The sequence below is a fragment of the Giraffa tippelskirchi genome, chromosome 8 (genome assembly GCF_054371585.1).
Source record: "Giraffa tippelskirchi isolate mGirTip1 chromosome 8, T2T-mGirTip1v1.2.pri, whole genome shotgun sequence".
Taxonomy (NCBI): Eukaryota; Metazoa; Chordata; class Mammalia; order Artiodactyla; family Giraffidae; genus Giraffa; species Giraffa tippelskirchi.
Window position 1 is genome coordinate 87,555,606 of NC_137282.1, and position 22,663 is coordinate 87,578,268.

At 39.7% G+C, this 22,663-nt stretch overlaps 1 protein-coding gene across 10 annotated transcripts in view; it reads left to right on the top strand.

The window, feature by feature from the left end:
* The window catches only part of GHR (growth hormone receptor), a 311,185-nt gene extending 293,230 nt beyond the window's left edge, over positions 1–17,955 (top strand). For 9 of the 10 annotated variants that reach the window (XM_081517552.1, XM_081517555.1, XM_081517556.1 and 6 more), the window contains 2 exons: positions 155–224; positions 6,860–9,857. In XM_081517552.1, the coding sequence (XP_081373678.1) occupies positions 155–224; positions 6,860–7,831 (1,042 nt within the window). In that variant the 3' untranslated portion in view covers positions 7,832–9,857. Of the gene's footprint in view, positions 1–154; positions 225–6,859; positions 9,858–15,667 lie in introns of those variants that run through there. The other variant, XM_081517560.1, reaches the window with a different exon arrangement.
* Positions 17,956–22,663: the final 4,708 nt, after the last annotated feature.

A 22,663-nucleotide genomic window follows, 5' to 3' on the forward strand; every position in this document is an offset into this window, starting at 1 on the left:
ATCATTCACTGCTTAATGCTTTCCCTTCTCTTTCTCAGGTTCACTTATTCCAAATATTCTGTTACTTTATATTAGTAATAATATTGTCAATATTTTATTTCTGTCTTTTGAAATGAAAATGAATAACATATCAAAACAAAATTTTGTTTTCAAGGATTAAGATGTTGATTCTACCCCCAGTTCCAGTTCCAAAGATCAAAGGAATTGATCCAGATCTCCTCAAGGTAATTAATAAAGTATCTAAGTTGTACATAATACTAATTAAATGTTACCTTAAGAACAGAGCCTTATGTTGAAACCTTTTGCAAGCTATATGTATCACATTTAATTTTTTGTATCCCTTCTGGAAAAAGCTTTTAAATAATACATCCCTTAAAATTATGAGAATGTCTTATGTATTTAAAAGTTCTTGACTTCTGAATCAAGATGGCAGAGTAGTAGAACATGAAGCTTACCTCCTCCCACAAATTTACCAGAAATACATCTACATATGGATTGATCCTCAGAGAATATCAACTGAACACTGGCAGAAGACATCCGAACCCTGAACGGGCAAGAGAATCTCCATGTAACCGGGTAGGACAAAAGAAAAAAGAAAGAAATCAGAAAGGGACTCCACCCCAGGAAGTCCCTTCACTGGTGGGGAGATCAGCCAGGACAGAGGGGGAACTTCAGAGCTTTAGAGAAGAACACAGGAACTGGTTTGTAGCAGCCAGCATGAAGAAAAACCTGAACAGGTGGTCGGTGCCACTCCCCTGCATTCCTCAGCCAGAGACCCCTGTCCACCGCAGCTGGGTGCTAACGCTCAGGCTCCAGAGATTAGACCCAGGGAAAGGACTTGGGTTGGTTGTGTAAAAACAGCCTGAAGGGGCTGGAGTTTGGTGTAACCGCACCTGAGGATGTACAGGGTGGAAGCCTGGACCATCTTAGAGGCCAGGCACCATTGTTTGGGTGAGGGTTGAGGTGGGACCTTGCAGCCTTTATCCCTGCGTCTGCTCTCAGGTAACAGGCACCCCCCCTCACCAGCTCCAAGAGCTATCACAAGCCACTACCCTCCCCCCTATACTTCAGGAGTGGTCATGAGCTGACACCACCTTCCTTGTAGACTCAAGGAGCGACTGTGAGCCACCTCTGCTCCCATCACATGCTGCAGGAGCACACATGAGCCACCACCGATTACCCCGGGATTGGGCACCAGCTATCACACCTGCACACTCTCCTTATTAAGGGAATAAGGCCAGCAGATATTGAGGGAAAAAGTGACAGGCATCCATAATAAAAACAAACTACTAGAGTGGATTGCCATTTCGCTCTCCAGGGTATCTTCCCAACCCAGGGATCAAACCCATATCTCCTGCATTGGCAGGCATATTCTTTACCACTGAGACACCAGGGAAGCCTTTGACTGTGTGGATCACAATAAACTGTGGAAAATTCTGAAAGAGATAGGAATATCAGGCCACCTGACCTGCCTCTTGAGAAACCTGCATGCAGGTCAGGAAGCAACAGTTAGAACTGGTCATGGAACAACAGACTGGTTCCAAATAAGAAAAGGAGTACATCAAGGCTGTATATTGTCACCCTGCTTATTTAACTTATATGCAAAATACATCATGAGAAACACTGGGCTGGAGGAAGCACAAGCTGGAATCAAGATGGCCGGGAGAAATATCAATAACCTCAGATATGCAGATGACACCACCCTTATGGCAGAAAGTGAAGAACTAAAGAGCCTCTTGATGAAAGTGAAAGAGGAGAGTGAAAAAGTTGGCTTAAAGCTCAACATTCAGACAACTAAGATCATGGCATCTGGTCCCATCACTTCGTGGCAAACAGATGGGGAAACAGTGGAAACGTGAGAGACTTTATTTTTGGGGGCTCCAAAATCACTACAGATGGTGATTGCAGCCATGAAATTAAAAGACGTTTGCTCCTTGGAAGAAAAGCTATGACCAACCTAGGCAGCATATTAAAAAAGAGACATTACTTTGCCAACAAAGGTCTGTCTAGTCAAGGCTAGATAGAACAATATCACATATAACTAGTCCTGTAAGACCATAGATCATTATTTCTCCTAAACTCACAGAATAAGAGAAATAATTAAAATGAAGAAGCAGAGGAACAATTCCCATTTAAACCAAGAAAATTCCCCTGAAAGAACAACCATTAGGTCATACCTGAATGGTCCAGTGGTTTTCCCTACTTTCTTCAATTTAAATCTGAATTTGGCAATAAGGAGTTTATACTCTGAGCCTTCCCCAGTGATCAATACAAAGAAATAGAGGAAAACAATAGAATGGGAAAGACTAGAGATCTCTTCAAGAAAATCATAGATACCAAGGGAACATTTCATGCAAAGATGGGCACAATAAAGGACAGAAATAGTATGGATCTAACAGAAGCAGAAGATATTAAGAAGAAGTGGCAAGAATACACAGAAGAACCATACAAAAAAGATCTTCATGACCCAGATAACCACAATGGTGTGATCACTCACTTAGAGCCAGACATCCTGGAATATGAAGTCAAGTGGGCTTTAGGCAGCATCGCTGTGAACAAAGCTAGTGGAGATGATGGAATTCCAGTTGGGCTATTTCAAATCCTAGAAGATGATGCTGTGGAAGTGCTGTACTCAATATGCCAGCAGATTTTGGAAACTCAGCAGTGGCCACAGGACTGGAAAAGGTCAGTTTTCATTCCAATCCCAAAAAAAGGCAATGCTAAAGAATGTTCAAACTACCACACAATTGCACTCATCTCACATGCTAGTAAAGTAATGCTCAAAATTCTCCAAACCAGGCTTCAACAATACGTGAACCAAGAACTTCCAGATGTTCAAGCTGGATTTAGAAAAGGCAGAGGAACCAGAGATCAAATTGCCAAATTGGATCATCGAAAAAGCAAGAGAGTTCCAGAAAAACATCTACTTCTGCTTTATGGACTATGCCAAAGCATTTGACTGTGGGGATCACAAACTGTGGAAAATTCTTAAAAGAGATGGGAATACCAGATCACTGGACCTGCCTCCTGAGAAATCTGTATGCAGGTCAGAAGCAACAGTTAGAACTGGACATGGAATAGACTGGTTCCAAATAGAGAAAGGAATACATCAGGGTTGTATATTGTCACACTGCTTATTTAACTTATATGCAGAGTGCATCATGGGAGATGCTGGGCTGGATGAAGCACAAATTGGAATCAAGATTGCCAGGAGAAATATCAATAACCTCAGATATGCAGATAATACCACCCTTATGGCAGAAAGTGAAGAAGAACTAAAGAGCTTCTTGATGAAAGTGAAAGAGGAGAGTGAAAAAGTTGGCTTAAAACTCAACATTCAGAAAGCTAAGATCATGGCATCTGGTCCCATCACTTCCTGGAAAATAGGTGGGGAAACAATGGAAACAGTGACAGACTTTATTTTTGGGGGCTCCAAAAGCACTGCAGATGGTGACTGCAGCCATGAAATTAAAAGATGCTTGCTCCTTGGAAGAAAAGCCATGACCAACCTAGACAGCATATTAAAAAGCAGATACATTACTTTGCCAACAAAGGCCCATCTACTCAAAGCTATGGTTTTTCCAATAGTCGTGTATGGATGTCAGAGTTGGACTATGATGAAAGCTGAGCACCAAAGAATTGATGCTTTTGAACTGTGGTGTTGGAGAAGAGTCTTGAGAATCCCTTGGACTGCAAGGAGATCAAACCTGTCAATCCTAAAGAAATCATTCCTCAATATTCATTTTAAGGACTGATGCTGAAGCTGAAACTCCATTACTTTGGCCACCTGATGCAAAGAACTGACTCATTGGAAAAGACCCTGATGCTGGGAAAGACTGAAGGCGGGAGTAGAAGGGGACAACAGAGGATGGGATGGTTGGATGGCATCACCAACTCAATGAACATGAGTTTGAGTAAACTCCAGGAGTTGGTGATGGTCAGGGAAGCCTGGCATGCTGCAGTTCATGGGGTCACAAAGAGTTGGACACAACTGAGCAACTGAACTGAACAGTCTTCCCTACCTAAAGGGCTTCCCTGGTGGCTCAGCTAGTAAAGAACCCACCTGTCAATGCAGGAGATGCAGGTTCAATCCCTGGGATGGGTAGTCACCTGGAGAAGGAAATGGCAAACCATTCCAGTATTCTTGCCTGGAAAATTCCATAGATAGAGAAGCGTAGCGGGCTATAGTCCATGGGATCACAAAGAGTCAGACATGACTGAGCATACACACAAACAAAGGAAATATTGAAAGTCCTTCTCTAAATATAAAAGAAGTAAGAAGAATATAGAGAAGAGGAAATCACGGTTAGAAAGCAAATCACCTAAATAAGCCAGTATACAGTTTTTTTTTAAATGTCTGTGAAAGGGATGATAACAAAAATGAACAGCAAAAGGATGAACATGAACATGTAAGAGGACATCAAAATCCTAAAATGTGGGAGAAAAGAGTTCAAAAATGTAAATTTTTTTTATCATTTCCTAGAATATATTTGAGCCTGTATGATTACTAGTCTAAGGCAGGTAGAATATAATACGGTATATACATACTTGAAAAACAAGGTAACTACAAATTAAAAACATACAACAGATTCACAAAAACCAGAAAGAACATAATACAAAAATAATTCAAACCACAAGAGAAGAAAAGGGACAAGGAAGAAATTTAAAAATCAATGGGAAAGCGGGACTTAAAATAGCAATAAATACATATCAATTAATAATTACCTTAAATGTCAGTGGACGAGATGTCCCAATCAGACTATACAGAGTGGCAGACTGTGTGAAAAAATGAGAGCCTACATTATGTTGCCTACAAGAGACCCAGTTTAGAGCAAAGGACACACAGATTGAAAGTGATGGGAGAAGATTTCATGCAAATGGAAATGACAAAGTGGGAATCACAATACACATGTCAGACAAAACATACCTTAAAATAAAGGCCATAAAAAAGATAAAGGACACTATATAAAGATAAAGGGATCAATACAAGAACTTTATACTCATCAACATATATGCACCCTGGGCTATAGTCCTTGGGGTCACAAAGAGTTGGACACGACTGAGCAACTAACACATACATACCATCAAGCTCCTAGAAGGGATCATAGGCAAAACATTCTCTGACATAAATCATATCAATGTATTCTTAGGTCAGTTTCCCAAGGCAATAGAAATAAAAGCGAAAATAAACAAATGGGACTTAATCAAACTTACAAACTTTTGCACAGCAGAAGAAACCATAAAGGAAAAGAACCTACACAATAAGAAAGTATTTTCAAATGAGACCAACAAGGGCTTCATTTCCAAAATATGAAAACAGCTCTTGCAACTCAACAACAACAATAAAAACTCAATCGAAAACTGGGCAGAAGACCTAAACAGACATTTCTTCAAAGAAGAAATACAAATGGCCAATAGGCACATGAAAAGATGTTAAACGTTTCTATTTATTAGAGAAGTACAAATCAAAACTACAGTGAGGTACCACCTCACACCAGTCAGAATGGCCATCATTAAAAACTACAAATAACAGATGCTAAAGAGAATGTGAACAAAAGGGAACCCTCCTACACTGTTGGGATGTAAGTTGGTATAGCCACTGTGGAAAATATTTACAGTATGGAGATTTCTCAGAAAACTAAAGAATTACCATATGATTCAAGCCTTTTGCTGGCAGGAAAGCTATGACAAACCTAGACAGTGTGATGAAAAGTGGAGACATTACTCTGCTGACAAAGGTCCGTATAGTCAAAGCTATGGCCTTCCCAGTGGTCACATACAGTTGTGAGAGATGAATTGTAAAGAAGGCAGAGCACCAAAGAATTGATGCCTTCGAACTGTGGTGATGGAGAAGGCTCCTGAAAGTCCCCTGGGAAGCAAGGAGGTCAAACCAGTCAGTCTTAAGGGAGATCAATCCTGAATATTCATTGGAAGGACTGATGCTGAAGCAGCAGTATTTTGTTCATGTGATGAGAACAGCAAACTCGTTGCAAAAGTCCCTGATGCTGGGAAAGATTGAGGGCAGAAGGAGAAGAGGGCATCAGAGGATAAGACGGCTGAATGGCATCACTAATGCAATGGACATGAACTTCGGCAAACTTTGGAAGATGGGGAGGGACAGGGAGGCCTGGCGTGCTGCAGTCCATGGGGTCGCAAAGAGTCAGACACGACTGGTGACTGAATAACAGCAACAGTGATCCAACAGTCCCACTTCTAGACATATATCCAGACAAAATTCATCCAAGAAGATGCATGAACCCCTGTGTTCATAGAATCACTACTCACAATAGCCAAGACTGGGAAACAACCTAAATGTCTATCAACAGATGAATGAATAAAGATGTGGTACATATATACAGTGGAATACTACTCAGCCATTTAAAAAAGAATGAATAATGCTATTTGTAGCAACAAGATGCAACTAGAGATTATCATACTAAGTGAAGTAAATCATAAAGAGAAAGACATATACCATGTTACTACTTATATGTGGAATCTAAAATATGATACAAATGAATCTATGTACAAAACAAAAACAGACTCACAGACATAGAGAATAGACTCGTGATTGCCAAGGGGGAGAGGGTTGGAGGAGGGATGGTGTGGGATATTGGGGTTAGCAGATATAAGCTATTATATATGGAGTGGATAAACAACAAGGTCCTTCTGTATAGCACAGAGAACTATGTTCAGTATCCTATGATGAACCATAATGGAAAATAATTTTAAAAAGAAAAGTTCTTCACTAATGTATTTGTTATATGGTTTGTTATATGATTTCGTTACTGATTAGACTCAATATTATTTGTTAAATCAATTGTGAGTTTATTTTCATAGATCTTTTTTTTCTATTTTATAGGAAGGAAAATTAGAAGAGGTAAATACAATCTTAGCCATTCATGACAACTATAAACACGAATTCTACAATGATGACTCTTGGGTTGAATTTATTGAACTAGATATTGATGACCCTGATGAAAAGACTGAAGGGTCAGACATAGACAGACTTCTGAGCAATGACCATGAAAAATCACTCAATATCTTTGGGGCAAAGGATGATGACTCTGGGCGTACCAGCTGTTATGAACCTGACATTCTGGAGACTGATTTCCATGTCAGTGACATGTGTGATGGTACCTCAGAGGTTGCTCAGCCACAAAGGTTAAAAGAGGAAGCAGATATCTTGTGCCTTGATCAGAAGAATCAAAATAACTCACCTTCTAATGATGCTGCCCCTGCTAGCCAGCAGCCCAGTGTTACCCTAGTAGAGGAAAACAAACCAAGACCACTCTCTATTGGTGGAACTGAGTCAACTCATCAAGGTGTCCATACACAGCTCAGCAATCCAAGTTCATTGGCAAACATTGATTTCTATGCCCAGGTAAGCGACATTACACCAGCAGGGAATGTGGTCCTTTCCCCAGGCCAAAAGAATAAGACTGGGAACCCCCAGTGTGACATGCACCCAGAAGTGGTCACACCCTGCCAAGCAAACTTCATCATGGACAATGCTTACTTCTGCGAGGTAGACGCCAAAAAGTACATTGCCCTGGCCCCTCACGTCGAGGCTGAATCACATGTAGAGCCAAGCTTTAACCAGGAAGACATTTACATCACCACAGAAAGCCTTACCACTACAGCCGGGAGGTCGGGGACAGCAGAACATGTTCCAAGTTCTGAGATACCTGTCCCAGATTATACCTCCATTCATATAGTACAGTCTCCACAGGGCCTCGTACTCAATGCGACTGCCCTGCCCTTGCCTGACAAAGAGTTTCTCTCATCATGTGGCTATGTGAGCACAGACCAACTCAACAAAATCATGCCGTAGCTTTTCTTTGATTTCCCATGAGCTACCCATTGAATGGCACAGAGCTGGCTGGGGCATAAGTGCTTAAACCAAAACAATGTTTAAACTTTTTTGGGGAGGGGGTGAGTTGAGGGTGGGGAATATGAATTCTAAATGCCTTTTCCTGAAATGTTGAAACATGATATTAAAAAAAGAATCCTTAATCAGATAGATATTCCTGTTGTGAATTGTAAATATTTTAAAGAACTGTCTCAAAGACTATTTAGTGGCAGTAATTGTCTTGTTATTGTGGGTGTTAATTTTGTGCTACTAAGCATTGAATGGCTATGTTTTTTAATGTATAGTTAATCATGCTTTTTGGAAAAGCGAAAAATCAGGTGGCTTTTGCAGTTCAGGAAGATTGAATGCAAATCATAGCACAGGCTAATTTTTTTTAACAATTGGGAACTAAAATCATAGGTAAGGAGACAAGAAATAGTTTGGATATGTAAAACATTTATTTTGGCATAAAATGGATAAAGATATTTTTAATAATTTACACTTTAAGCATGGCTATTTTCTATTACACTATACACGGTGTACTGTAGTTCATGCCAACCCATCTAAAGAATGTAATAACTGCAGTCTAAAGCTGGTTTAATGCTTTGGTCAATGCACCTGAAGAAAAACTAGTTTTTTACAAGGCCCTTTTTATACCTCCTAAAATTCTTTAAGTGATTCTGAAATGATTGTAGTTAGCTGCATTATTGGAAAGTACTTATCTTATCTGAATTTGTAAACAAATATTTGTTAATTTAGAAATTTTAAATGTTTGCACAAGTCAACTTACCATGAACCAAAAAAAAAAACCCACAGAAGAACAACAACAAAAAACCTTTTCTTACCCAAGTTTTGGTTCATGTCAGAGGGCTACATACTAAGAGAAGTAGAAATTACAGCTCGTTCCTATTGACCAGGATGCTTAATCACTGCAGTACCCTGGGAAAAAGTGTCTTAGTGCATGCATATCATAAGAGTCAAGCCTTAGAACCTCCACCACAATGTCTCATATGTCATATTTATCTAAGGAAGGAATAGGAACAAGAAGCATTTTGTAAGTTGAAGCTGGTCAAAGTGAAGTTAACCAGATTATGGAATAAAAGTTCAAGAAGTAGGTTTTTTTTTCATAGCCGACAGCCAGATACATGCTCATTGTTAGTGATAATGAAAAACAAACAAAACAACCCAAGATTTAAATCCTGAAAGATAACTCAAAAATTTATTTAAACCCATAGCAGAAACTTTCTTCCGCACCACATCTTTTATAGGATTTAATTAAAGCAGTAAAATGAGTTTCATCATTTTTTACCTCCCCCCTGAGTGAATTGGCCTTAAAGCTGGTAGTTAGAAGAGAAAGAGGTCTGAGTAATTTATAAGTTATTGCTCAATCCCTTAATAAATTAAACATCATTCACAGGAGCATTGGCATTGCTCCGCAAAAGGTTTGTCAAAAAGAGAAGACTCATCTCACCCATGAATGCTTCTCACTTTAAGTATTTTTTAAAAGTTAATAAAACTTTAAAGTTAGCTTTAACTTAAAAAGCATATTTTCCATTTATCTCAGACCTTTTTAGAAAATAAGCTTAATGGTTGGTAATTTTAAATTCCTTCTTTCTTGCAGGAAGGACAGTGAAAAACTAGAATTGGGTGTTCAACATGTTACTTGTAATAAATGTTCAATAGTTTTTCTGCTATCTTGCTGCTATGGTTTTCTCTAAGAGCTACATAATTTAGTTTCATAGACAATTTCATCTATGTAGAACCTAATTCAACTTAAAACTGTGTGTTTGGGGAAACTATCTTACCATTTCACAGTAGGCTGACAACATTTCTATAGCCAAAAATAGCTAAATACCTCAATCAGTCTCCGAATGTCATTTTGGTACTTTGCTGGCCACACAAGCCATTATTCACTAGTATGACTAGTTGTGTCCTGCAGTTTATATTTAACTTTCTTTATGTCTGTGGATTTTTTTCCTTCAAAGTTTAATAAATTTATTTTCTTGGATTTGTGATGGTATCCTTCTGTTATCAAACACAACAGAAAAACATCCTCAATCAGACTGCATACTCTTGAGTTCTTCTCCTTGTAAGGAGAGCTTAGCACAGTAGCTTAAACACAGTAGCAATGTGTGTGATTTTTGATCTGGGCTGAAATACAGAAACAGAGGAAACAGCTCCTTACTTCTTTTTTTAAGGAAACAAGATCCCAGCACAAAAATATCCTGCTGGCTTTCCTGGATTCTTACAGCCATATTTTGGATGCATCAAAGCATGCATGACACATGTGGGGGTGTTTGTTTGTGAGAATGGGGAGAGCTTAAGCCTGTTGCCTAGAAGGGAAAAACAGCTCTCCCTCTACCATTCACACATTGGAACAAGTCAGTTTGTCAGACAAGCTCTTTGTCATAATGGGAGGCTGATAAGAAGTCAAGACTGGGAGGGAAGCTAGTTAGGCAGGTTGTGTAGGACCCTGAAAACAGGAAAATCATGAAGCAGAGATTCTTCCACAGAAGGTTCCAGCTCCTGGAGAGGTGAAATTGTGATAAAATCAAACGCTATACACACAAGGTGGGCAACCCACAAACAGAAATATGGTTATATTACAGAGATTCTCCCATAGGAGCGACAGTTTTGAGTCCTGCATCAGGCTCCCTAGTCTGGGGGTCTAGCATTGGGAGGAAGTGCCCCCAGAACATCTGGCTTTGAAGGCAACTGGGTTTGATCACAAGACTTCCACAGGACTGGGGAAAACAAAAATTCTACTCTTGGAGGGCACATACAAGGTCATATAAGCACATACAAGGTCTTGAGAACCCAGGAGAAAAAGTAGTGACCTCATAAGACCCTGGGTCAGACCTACCTGCTTGTATTGGAGGGTCTCCTACAGAAACAGCAGCAGGTGGCTGTGACTCACCACAGGTATCAATAGTTCTGGAGGGTCCTTATTGGCATGAGCTCTCCTGGAGGCCACCATTTTCTCACCAAGACCTGGCCCCACCCAACAGCTTATAGGCTCCAGTGCTGGAACACCTCAGGCCAAACAACCAACAGGGAGGGAACCTAGTCCACCCATCAGCTGGCAGGCTGCCTAAAGTTTTTCTAAGCCCACAGCTGGTCACTAAACACAACCCTTGACATGGCCCTGCCCAGAGGAGGAACAAGACCCAGCTTCACCCAGCAGTGGACACAAACCAGTCCTCTCCCCAGGAAGCCAGCACAAGCCCCTGAGACCAGCCTCATCCACAAGGGGGCAGACCAGCAGAAGCAGAAAGAGCTACAACCCTGCATCCTGCAGAATGGAAGCCACAGAAACAAAGAAAAAGATGGCAGAGGAATATATCCCAGATGAAGGAACAAGATAAAACCCCAGAAGAACAACTAAGTGAAGTGGAGGTAGACATCTTCCTGAAACAGAATTCAGAGAAATGATAGTAAAGATGACCCAAGATCTCAAAAAAAAAAAAATGAACAGGGGCACAGAACAAGAAGATACAATAAATGTTTAGTGAAGAACTAAAGAACAGAGATGAGCAATACAATAAGTAAAATTAAAAGTACACTAGGAGGAAAAAACACCAGAATAAATAAGGCAGGAGAATGTATATGTGAGCTTGAAGACAGAATGGTATAAATCACTATTGTGGAACAGAATTTTAAAAAAGAATGAAAAGAAATGAGGACAATCTTAAGAGACTTCTGGGACAATATTAAATGCACTAACATTAGCAATATAGGGGTATCATAAGGAGAAGAGAGAAAGGACCTGAGAAATAATGGAAGAAATAATAGCTGAAACTTTCCTAACATGAGAAAGGAAACAGTCACCCAAGTCCAGGAAGCAGAGACTCCCCCCAGGAAGGATAAACCCAAGGGGGAACACACATAGACTTACAGTAATCAAACTGACAAAAATTAAAGACAAAGTGATAATACTAGGAAAAGCAACAAATAACATACAAGTTTATCAGCTGATTTTTTTCAGCAGAAACTCCACAGAAGGTCAAAAGAGAGTGGCAGGATATATTTAAAGTGATTAAAGGGAAGAACCTACAACCAAGAAGACTCCTGTTCAGATTTGATGGAGAAATCAAAAGCTTTACGAACAAAGAAAAGCTAATAGAATTCAGCACCACCAGATAAAACCAATTTTGCAACAAATGCTAAAGGAACTTCTCTAGGTGGAAAGGTCACAACTAGAAGGAAGACAATTACAAATGGAAAAGCTCACTGGTAAAGGCCAACATTCAGTAATGGTAGAAAATCATTCACACATAAAATGATATCAAAACCAGTCATCTTGAGGAGAGTACAAATGTAGGATATTGAAAATGAAATTTAAAAAAAAACAGCAACCTAAAACAACCTTGTTTATAGACATAGACTGCTATATCAAAACCTCATGGTAACTGCAAACCAAAAATCCACGATAGATACACACACAAAGAAAACACAAGAGTAAATTTAGTCATCACAAGAGACAAGAACAAAGGAGGAAGGGAAGAAAAAAGACCTACAAAAACAAATCCGAAACAATTAACAGAATGGCAATAAGAACATACATATCAATAAGTGTTAAATGGAAATAGATTAAATGCTTCAACCAAAAGACACAGACTGACTGAATAGATACAAAAACAAGACCCATAAATAAGATACCCACATCAGATCTAGGGACACATACAGATAGAAAGGGAGGGGATGAGAAAAAGTATTCCGTGCAAATGGAAATCAAAGGAAATCTGGGGGTAATACTACTTAAGACAAAATAGATGGATTAAAAAAAAAAACCTCTTAAAAAGGACACTACATAATGATCAAGGTATCAATCCAAGAAGATGTAATGTAATAAGTATAAATACATATGCACCTAACATAGCAGCACCTCAATATATAAGGCAAATACTAACAGCCATAAAAGGAGAAATAAACAGTAACACAATAATAAAGGGAGACTTTAACACCCCACTTTCATCAATAGATCATCCAGACAGAAAATCAATAAAGGAAATAGACCTTAAAGGATACACTAGACCAGATGAACTTAATTGATATTTATAAAGCATTTCATCCAAAAGGAACAGTATATACATTCTTTTCAAGTGTCATGGAACATTCTCCAAGTTGATCACATGCTAGACCACAAAACAAGCTTTGGTAAATTTAAGAAAATTGAAATCATATCAAGAATCTTTTCTGACCACAACACTATGAGATTAGAAATCAACTACAAGGAAAAAAAGACTGTAAACACACAAACATGTGGAAGCTTAACAATACGCTACTAAACAACCAAATCAAAGAGGAAATAAAAAAGTACCTGGAGACAAATGAAAATGAAAACACAATGATTCAAAACATATGGGACACAGTAAAAGCAGCTGTAAAGGGGAAGTTTATAGCAATATAACCTTACATCAGGAAACAAGAAAAATCCCAAATAAACTAACACCTAAAGGAGCTAGAGAAAGAACAAACAAAACCCAAAATTAGTAGAAGGAAAGAAATCAAAGATCAGAGCAGAAATCAATGAACTAGGGTTGAAAAAAATAGAAAAAATGAAACTAAAAGCTAATTCTTTGAAAAGATAAAATTGATAAACCTTTAGCCAGACCCAGACTCACCAAGGAAAAAAGAAAAAGCACTCAAATCAATAAAATTAGAAATGAAAAAGAGTTACAATCAATACCAGAGAAATACAAAGGATCATAAGAGATTATTATAAATAAATATATGTCAATACAGAAGTTACTTGAATCTAAATTCTAGGTGGAATCCAAGATCATTTGCCTAGTCTCCTTGCTAACTTAATATTTCAGGGCTGTGTGGAAACAGCACAGCTTCAGAGTTAGACCTTTGATTAAGCTCTGTTTCCTTGGAAATCAAAGAATATTATATCAACTATGTTACACAAGTAAAATTTCTCATGGTTAACATGACCTGACTGGTAAACTGCATCTGGATAAGAAGCAACTCTAAATGCTCAAAGATAAACCATGCTTTAAACATAAGTATGGTGACTCTTTGAGTACATCCCATGCGGGGACATTGTAAGTTCTGCCTATGGAGTTGTAACAAGAGCAAGTGGCACCAGTGAGACATAGAGCTTCTAAGCCTTGGGGGGACTCCTTTATCTGCCCACTACCAGTCTCCTGATCTTATACCTCAGCCATCACTTGGCAGAGGAGAGGAAAGAAAATACTGGACATCTGTATTAATGATTGTGTAGACTGCTATATGGACTGTTGCTACAACTATGACTATAAAATAGAAAGCCTCATACTGCTCTGTCCTACATTCTCATTGGTAAACTAGAAACAAGTATTGCCTGTAGTCATCTGGGGAATGTTTACTTGAACTTAAGATCCCCTTGTGGAGGCAGCAAGAGACACTTGCCACTCCTTAAATAGAGTTTGTGCTTTCCCATCTCTGTGTGTTTTGTTCCTGCCTCTTCCTTCACCTGTAAAGCTCCCACCTACAAAGCCTGCCTGTCAAATTTCCCCTCATTATTCATGGCCCAGCTCAAGACTTCCTTCATGCAGCCCCCCTGATTCCATCGAGCCTTGAATGATCATTCCCTCCTTTGAACCACTTCTAAATGGTGTTTATCACACTCTAGTTTTTAGCTCACCTAACAACCTGCCTAGAATGGTTTACCAACATGTACTCTAGGGCATACTCTTCCCTTAACTGTTCTTAGATGAGCAATGCTCTAAAGTTGGAAAACACTTTATAGTACACTTCCCTCTGGGAAAGCCAGTGTACAAATGGACATTTTAAACTACTGTTAAAGAAATCTACTTAAATTTAAACACATTTCCCAATTTATTCAACAATGGAAAATATAATGGTAAAGGAGTACACACCACTGGATATATTAACACTTGGGAAAAACAGCTCTAGAAGAATAACTAGCAAGCCTGGCACAAAATAAAGTTATAATACAATTCAAGTAAACATGAATCTGAACGGAGTATCTTTAAGGCCATAAAACTTATCAATAAAACTTCCTTAGGAATAAAAAACAAAGCAGCTACATGACTAAAATAACCACAGATCCTTCTCAACACAGGTACATTATGTTTTTTCACACATGAAATGACATTTTTCTAAGACCTTGGAGGTCTTAGAGCATTCATTGTCTTCTCTGTGGCATTTACTTTCTGTCTCCTTGCTGGTAAAAGACCAAATTTTCCTCTTTCAACTGGAAGACTAGCTGAGGAGGGTTAACACATGGAATTTAGCAACAGTAACAAATTCTCGATTTCAGTGTATTTAGTTTACTGTGAAATCTGAGGGTTACAACACTGTGAAATAGTCATTCATGAAGAGCATAGTTTGCTGGGAAGATACAGAATAATGTGTGTGTTATTGCCTGAACACAAATAATTTCACACCTTATTTTTATCTTCTGAGTCAAAAAAAAAAGTTAGAAAATCATCCAAAGAAGACTTTAAGGGTAATAGATTTTTGCATATAGTCCCAGGAAGCAGTCTTTGTAGGGATATATTGAAAAGCAATTTTCTATTGATTTTTTAATGAAAAAAAATTGCTCTGCAGACACTAAGAGATGTTACCAGTATTTTCTGCAAGGATGAAATCATTTGTCAAGAAACTGTAATGCACTTTGACCTTCCCAGTGGGTTTCCCAAAAGTGTAAAATAGAAAGATTTTTATTGTTAGGCTTCCCTTTAAATAGTACCATATGATAAAAATAATTTGCATAGTGTTTTAATTTTATAAAGTACTTTCATATGTATTGCTTCATTTAAACATAAATCCATAAGCAACTCAGACATTATTTTTAACATTTTACAGGCAAGAAAACCAAGGCTCAGAAAATTTAAAGATTTTCCCAGAGTGAACTGGTAAGTGTTAGAGCCAGGAAAGAAGCATAGACCTCCTGACTAGTCCAGCATTCTGAAAACAGTGTAGGACTTCCTTGGTGATGCAGTGGTTAAGAATCCTCCTGCTAATGCAGGGTACATGAGTTTGAACCCTGGTCTGGAAAGACTCTGCAACTAAGCCTGTCATTACAACAACTGAGCCCACTAATCCTAGAGCCCATTCTGTGCAACAAGAGAAGCCACTGCAATAAGAAGCCCGTGTACCACAACTAGAGAACAGCCCCTGCTCTCCGCAACTAGAGAAAACCCATGCGCAGCAAAGACCCAGCACAGCCCCCCCAAATAACTAAAAACTTTAAAAGAGTAAATAATTTTTAAAAAATAAAAACAGTGTAGGTTGTAAGATTTCTTGATTAGAAGAAAAGCTTCTGATCCTACTCAGTGTGAAGAAAATGGAAAACTGTTTCAGAGTATCCATGAATCCAAAGAATCATCTGCTAGAGATAAAAGTTTTTCTAATAAACATAAGCAACATTGTGCTAGTAAACGTTTAACAACTAAGCGCAGGGAGGTAGGGGGTGGGAGGGAGCCCAGATTCATAGTATTTGCAAATTTCTGTGGGTTGTGAATACAGTACTCCCAATGTGACTGATTTTAAGCCATCATTGTTTCATCACTAAACGCAAGGTCAGGAAGAGATTGCACAATCAGCTCTCTCTCATAAGACAATTGAAACCATCTCCAGCACACCAGTCTACAAAACCTGATAATTCCATCTAATGGATGACATTCTTCATAATGGCTAGATAGCATATCTAGCTGATATTTATTAAGCACTTATGTCCCAGACATTTTCTAAACATTTTACACACATGAAATTATTTTTTCCTCCCAACAATCCTATAAAGTAAATTCTATTACTCCCAGCTGTGTTAGTAGCTCAGTCATGTCTGACTCTCTGCGACCCCATGGACCATAGCCCGCCAGGCTCCTTTGTCCATGTAATTCTCCAGGCAATAATACTGGAGTGGGCAGCCATTCCCTCCTCCAGGGAATTTTCCTGACTCAAGGATCGAACCTGGGTCTCCTGCATTGAAGGCAGATTCTTTACCATCTGAGCCAGCAGAGAATTCCCAGCTTAACAATGTGGAAACTTGAGAATTATAATTTACTAACCATGGTGAAAGTCACAAAATTAATATTAATGTCAAGATGCCAATACAAGCACTCCGATTCCAGAAAGGAGCTGGAAAAAATAATAAAACTACCATGTTATCCAGTAGTCCTACTTCTGGAATTGAAAACAAGATCACGAAGAGACATCTGCACTCTCTTCTTCATTACTCACAATAACCAAGATATGAAAGCAACCCAAGTGTCCACTGACAAATGAACTGATAAAGAAAATGTGGGATAAAAAAACAGATACACCACAGGCTTGCACTAGATCTAGTGCAAACACAACAGAGAAAGGGATGCCACCTTGGGCTGCTACTGAGCAGAGCCATGGATGCCTACATATAAAGCAAAGGTCCTCTGTGTACACATACGTCACACTTGTGTCAGCAACAGCCTCTTCTGGAACAGGGCATGCCTCAAGGGCAATGGAGCCTGATCAAACCTAACCTTCAGGGCTTCTACTGAAACAGCTGGAGGGTAGACCCCCATCCCTGACAGGGTGGAGAGAGCCACAGCACAGAGAGAAAACCTGGTCTCACATGTTGCATAGGCTTTAAGTCCACCAACACCAATCAAGGGGATAATGGGCAGCACTCTGAGAAAAGAAAGATGCGGCTGCATCCGTACCAAATTCAGCCCACACTCCAAAAATGTTGAACACACGCAATCCACAGAGATGCTACCACATAAAAACACCCCTTCAAGGCCACAGTAGGTAATTGAATTCTCCTAAATTCATAGAACTAGAGAAAGTTAAGTAAACTGGAAAGGCAGAGAAACTACTCCCAATTAAAGGAATAAGAGAAATCACCTGAATGAATGAAACAGACATCACCAGCCTACTAGACAGAGTTCAAAAAAGGAGGTAATAGAAATGCTCAAGAATGATTATCAACAGAACTGAAGATTACTGTAACAAAGAACTAGAAACCATAAAGATGAACCAATCAAAAATAGACAATTCAATTGCCAAGATAAAAATCAATCTACACACAATGAAGAGCAGACTAAATGACACGGAAGAACAAATAAGTTATTTGGAAGATAGAATAATGGAAATCTCCTAATCAGAACAGCAAACAGAAAGACAGATGGAAAAAAAATGAAAGCAACATATGATATCTGTGGGATCATATAAAACATGCCAACCTATGCATGATACGGATTCCCAAAGGAGAAGAGAGAAGGGAGTCTAAAATGTATTTGAAGAAATTAAGACTATAATCTTCCCAAACCTAAAAGGAAAAAGATATCCGGGTAGATGAATCACAGAGAGTCCCAAATAAAATGAACCCAAACAGACCCACACGAAGACATATAATTAACATATACAGTTAAAGAGAATCTAAAGACAGCAAGAGAAAAAAAGAGTTAATTACAAGGAAACTCCCATAAGGCTATCAGCTGATTTCTTTGCAGGACATTTATAGCCCAGAAGACAATGACATTATATATTCAAAGTCCTGAAAGGTAAAGACCTGAAACCTAGGATATGCTACCCAGCAATATTATCATTTAGAATAGAAAGAGATAAAGACTTTATAAATTCTTTATAAATATCTTTATAAATACCAAAGGAATTCAGCAAAGCTAAACCTATCCTAAAAGAAATATTGAAGAGTCTTCTCTAAATAAAAAAAGAAGCAAGAATCTAGAGGAAAAGGAAAAATCACAATAGGGAAAGCAAATATAAAAAGGATTCATGATCACTTAAATCAGCCAGTATATAGATTGAAAAAAAAATTTATAAAAGTGATGACAACTAACAGTAAAAAGATAAGCATGAAGATGTAAAAATATCAAGAATATCAAAATCATGAGATTTGGGGAGAGGATTATAAAAATGTAGGGTTTCCCTGGTGGCTTAGCCAGGCTCACCAAGAAGAAAAGCAAGAGAACCCAATAAAATAAGAAAGAGGAGAAACTGCAACAACTGAAACCACAGAAATTTTAAAAATTCATAAGAGAATACTATGAAGCTGTATTTCGACAAGTTGGACAACCTAGACGACATGAACAATTTTCTAGAAACAGCCTGCCAAAACTGAGTCAAAGAAAGAAATAATGTAAACAGAATGATCACTAGAAGTGAAACAGAATCTGTAATTTTTAAAACTTCCTCAGAAGTCCAGAACTGTGTAGCTTCACTGGAGAATTCAACCAAACATGTAAAGAACTTGTACCTATCCTGTTCAAACTATTCCAAAAAATGGAAGAGGAGGGCACACTCCCAGAAACATTCTATAAAGCCACCATCACTCTCATACCAAAACCAGGCAAGGACATTACAATAAAAGAAAACTACAGCCCAGTATCTTTGATGACACCAGGGCTTCCCTGGTGGCTCAGACAGTAAAGAAACCGCTTGCAATGCAGGAAACCTGGGTTTGATCCCTGGACTGGGAACATCCCCTGGAGAAGGAAATGGCAACCCACTCCAGTATTCTTGGCTGGAGAATCCTCATGGACAGGGGAACCTGGCAGGCTACAGTCCATGGGGTCACAAAGAGTCAGACACGACTGAGCGACTAAGACTTTATTCATGGAAAACTGGCCAGTACTTTGATGCCTGAGGCCAAGCAACTAGCTGAGTGGGTTCAAAACCCCACTCACCAGGAGACAGGCTGCCATAAGACCCCCTGAGCCCACAGCCACCTCTGGACATGACCCTACAACACACCAGAGGGACCAGGGATATAGCTGCATCCATCACTGGGCACACACCAGTCCCAGAAAACCCTGGGTCCAAGCCCTGCCCTCCAGGGAGCCTGGTCTAGTCACTGGAGCAGCCTCCCCCACCAGGGGCCAGAAACCAGACTCAAGAAAACCAGAATCCCCTAGCCTGTAGGCTCAGCATATCCATCAGCAAACCAGACTCTGACCTGAGACTAGCTGGGCCTTGGCCCTGCCCACTAGCAGGCCAACAAACCTCAAGACCCTCTGACCCTAAACCCAACTGTGTCAGAAACCAGCTCACCCCACCAGCTTTGGGGCTCCTGGGTTTTGCAACAAGACTCCAGGACCTGGCTCTCACCCTTGAACTTGGCTTTACCCACCAGAGGGCAGGCAACACCCCTGAGTCTTCTGACTCTGGCTCAGTCCAGCAGTGAGTGAGCATTAAGACTTGGGCCCCCCTGAGACTCCACAGTCAGCCGCTTCACCAACCAGCAGCCTACATTCTCTGCACAAGGTACGGCCTTGCCATCAACTTGACCAACCATGCCAGAATGCTACATGGTAAGCCCACCACAACAGAAAGACTCCCACAGCCCTCATAGGGGGAGCCTCGAGAGTATATAGCTTGGGTTACGAGTGGGTAGTATGCTACTTGGATGCACAGGATGTCTCCTTCCAAGGCTGGGAAATATAATCAACCTGCTGTTGCTGCTAAGTTGCTTCACCGCACTCTGTGCACCCCCATAGATGGCACCCCTCCAGGCTCCTCTGTCCCTGGGATTCTCCAGGCAAGAAGACTGGAGTAGGTTGCCATTTCCTTCTCCATAATCAAGCTACCAAATACATAAAAATAAGGTAACAGAGAAACAGATGCCTCATGTTCCAAACAAAGGAACAAGATAAAACCCCAGAAGAACTAAGTGAAGTGGAGATAGGCAATCCACTCAAGGAGGAGTTCAGGATAGTTCAGAATAGTGACCATTAAGATGAACAAAGGATTCAGGAGAAGAATGGATGCAAAGAAGCTAATTTTAACAAAGAGAAGTAAAGAGAATGGGAGGCAGGGTCACTTGAGATGCTGTCTCCGGGGCTTGAAATCCTAAAAATTCCCACCAAATAAAACGTAATTCTCAACTTTTAAGTTGTGAATATTTTTGAAGTCCACAGTTATGGGAACCAATGAAGGGACCAGAGCAGATTCCTTGCTTTCACCTGAATTCTATGAGAATCCAGAGCCTTGGGATCAGTAGAGGCCTCTTGTGCCCATCCGCCTCCTCGAGGAGTCCAGACATCCTGGTTCCAGGATCTCATGTTATTGGTTGATGATCCTAAGTTTTACTCAGTGAGGGAAGAGGTTATCCTTGAAGCTTGGTCTGAAGAAGATGTACCTACATTATCCTCAGTCAAAGGACTTGGGAAGATTTTGCTCAGTTTAGGCACTGAGCAGGTTATCATCAGTTTAAAAGGCACTGGGAAGACTCAGTTTGGATATTGAGCAGTTGTCTTCAGTTTAGAGACTGGGTAAGACTTTGCTAAGCTAAACACCTCATTTTGCCTAAGTTGCTGTTTTTATTTTCATGTATTTGGTAGGTTAGTTGTATTTCCCAACCTTGGATAAGGAGATATCCTACGTATCCAAGTAGCACACTATATGTGCTCAGTCACTTCAGTCATGGCTGGCTCTTTGCAACCCTGTGGACTGTAGCCCGCCAGGCTCCTCTGTCCATGGGATTCTCCAGGCAAGAATACTAGAGTGGGTTGCTTTCCCTCCTCCAGGGGATCTTCCCCACCCAGGGAATGAACCATGTAAAAGACTGAAATTAGAGCACCTCCTAACACCATACACATAAATAAATTCAAAATGGACATAAATGCAAGGCCAGAAACTATAAAACTCTTAGACGAAAACCCATGCAGAACACTCTTTGATATAACTTGCAGCAAGATTTTCTTTGACCCACCTCCTAGAGTAATGGAAATACAAACAAAAATAAACAAAAGGGGCCTAATTAAACTTAAAAGCCTTTGCACATCTAAGGAAACTGTAAACAAGATGAAAAGACAACCCCCAGAATGGGAGAAAATAATTACAAATGAAGCAACTGACAAAGGATTAATTTCCAAAATATACAAGCCAGTCACTCCACTCAATATCAGAAAAACAAACAACCCAATCAAAAAATGGGCAGAAGACTTAAACAGACATTTCTCCAAACACATACAGATGGCCAACAAATACATGAAAAAATCATCAACACTGAAATAGAGGAAAACAACAGATTGGGAAAGACTAGAGATCTCTTCAAGAAAATTAGAGATACCAAAGGAGCATTTCATGCAAAGATAGGCTCGATAAAGGACAGAAATGGTATGGACCTAACAGAAGCAGAAGATATTAAGAAGAGGTGACAAGAATACACAGAAGAACTGTACAAAAAAGATCTTCACGACCCAGATAATCATGATGGTGTGATCACTCACCTAGAGCCAGACATCCTGGAATGTGAAGTCAAGTGGGCCTTAGAAAGCATCACTGCGAACAAAGGTAGTGGAGGTGATAGAATTCCAGTTGAGCTCTTTATTAGACAAATGCAAATCAAAACTACAATGAGGTATTACCTCACACTGCTCAGACTGGCCATCATCAAAATATCTACAAGCAATAAGTGCTGGAGAGGATGTGGAGAAAAGGCAACCCTCTTGTACTGCTGGTGGGAATATAAATTGATTCAGCCACTATGGAGATTCCTTAAGAAACTAAGAATAAAAGCCCACTACTGGGCATATACTTTGAGAAAACCATGGTTCAAAAAGACACACGTGGACTTCCCTAGTGGTTCAGTGGCTAAGAGTCCACTTACCATTGCAGGGTACACATTGATCCCTGGTCTGAGAAGATTCCACATGCAGTGGGACAACTAAGCCTATGCACCACAACTACTGAGCCCATTCTCTAGAGCTCACCTGCTACAGCTACTGAAGTCTGCACACCCTAAAACCTTCACTCTGCAATACAAGAAGCCACCACAATGAGAAGCCCATGCATCACAACTAGAGAGAAGCCCCCACTCACCACAACCAGAGAAAGCCAGCACACAGCAACTATGATCCA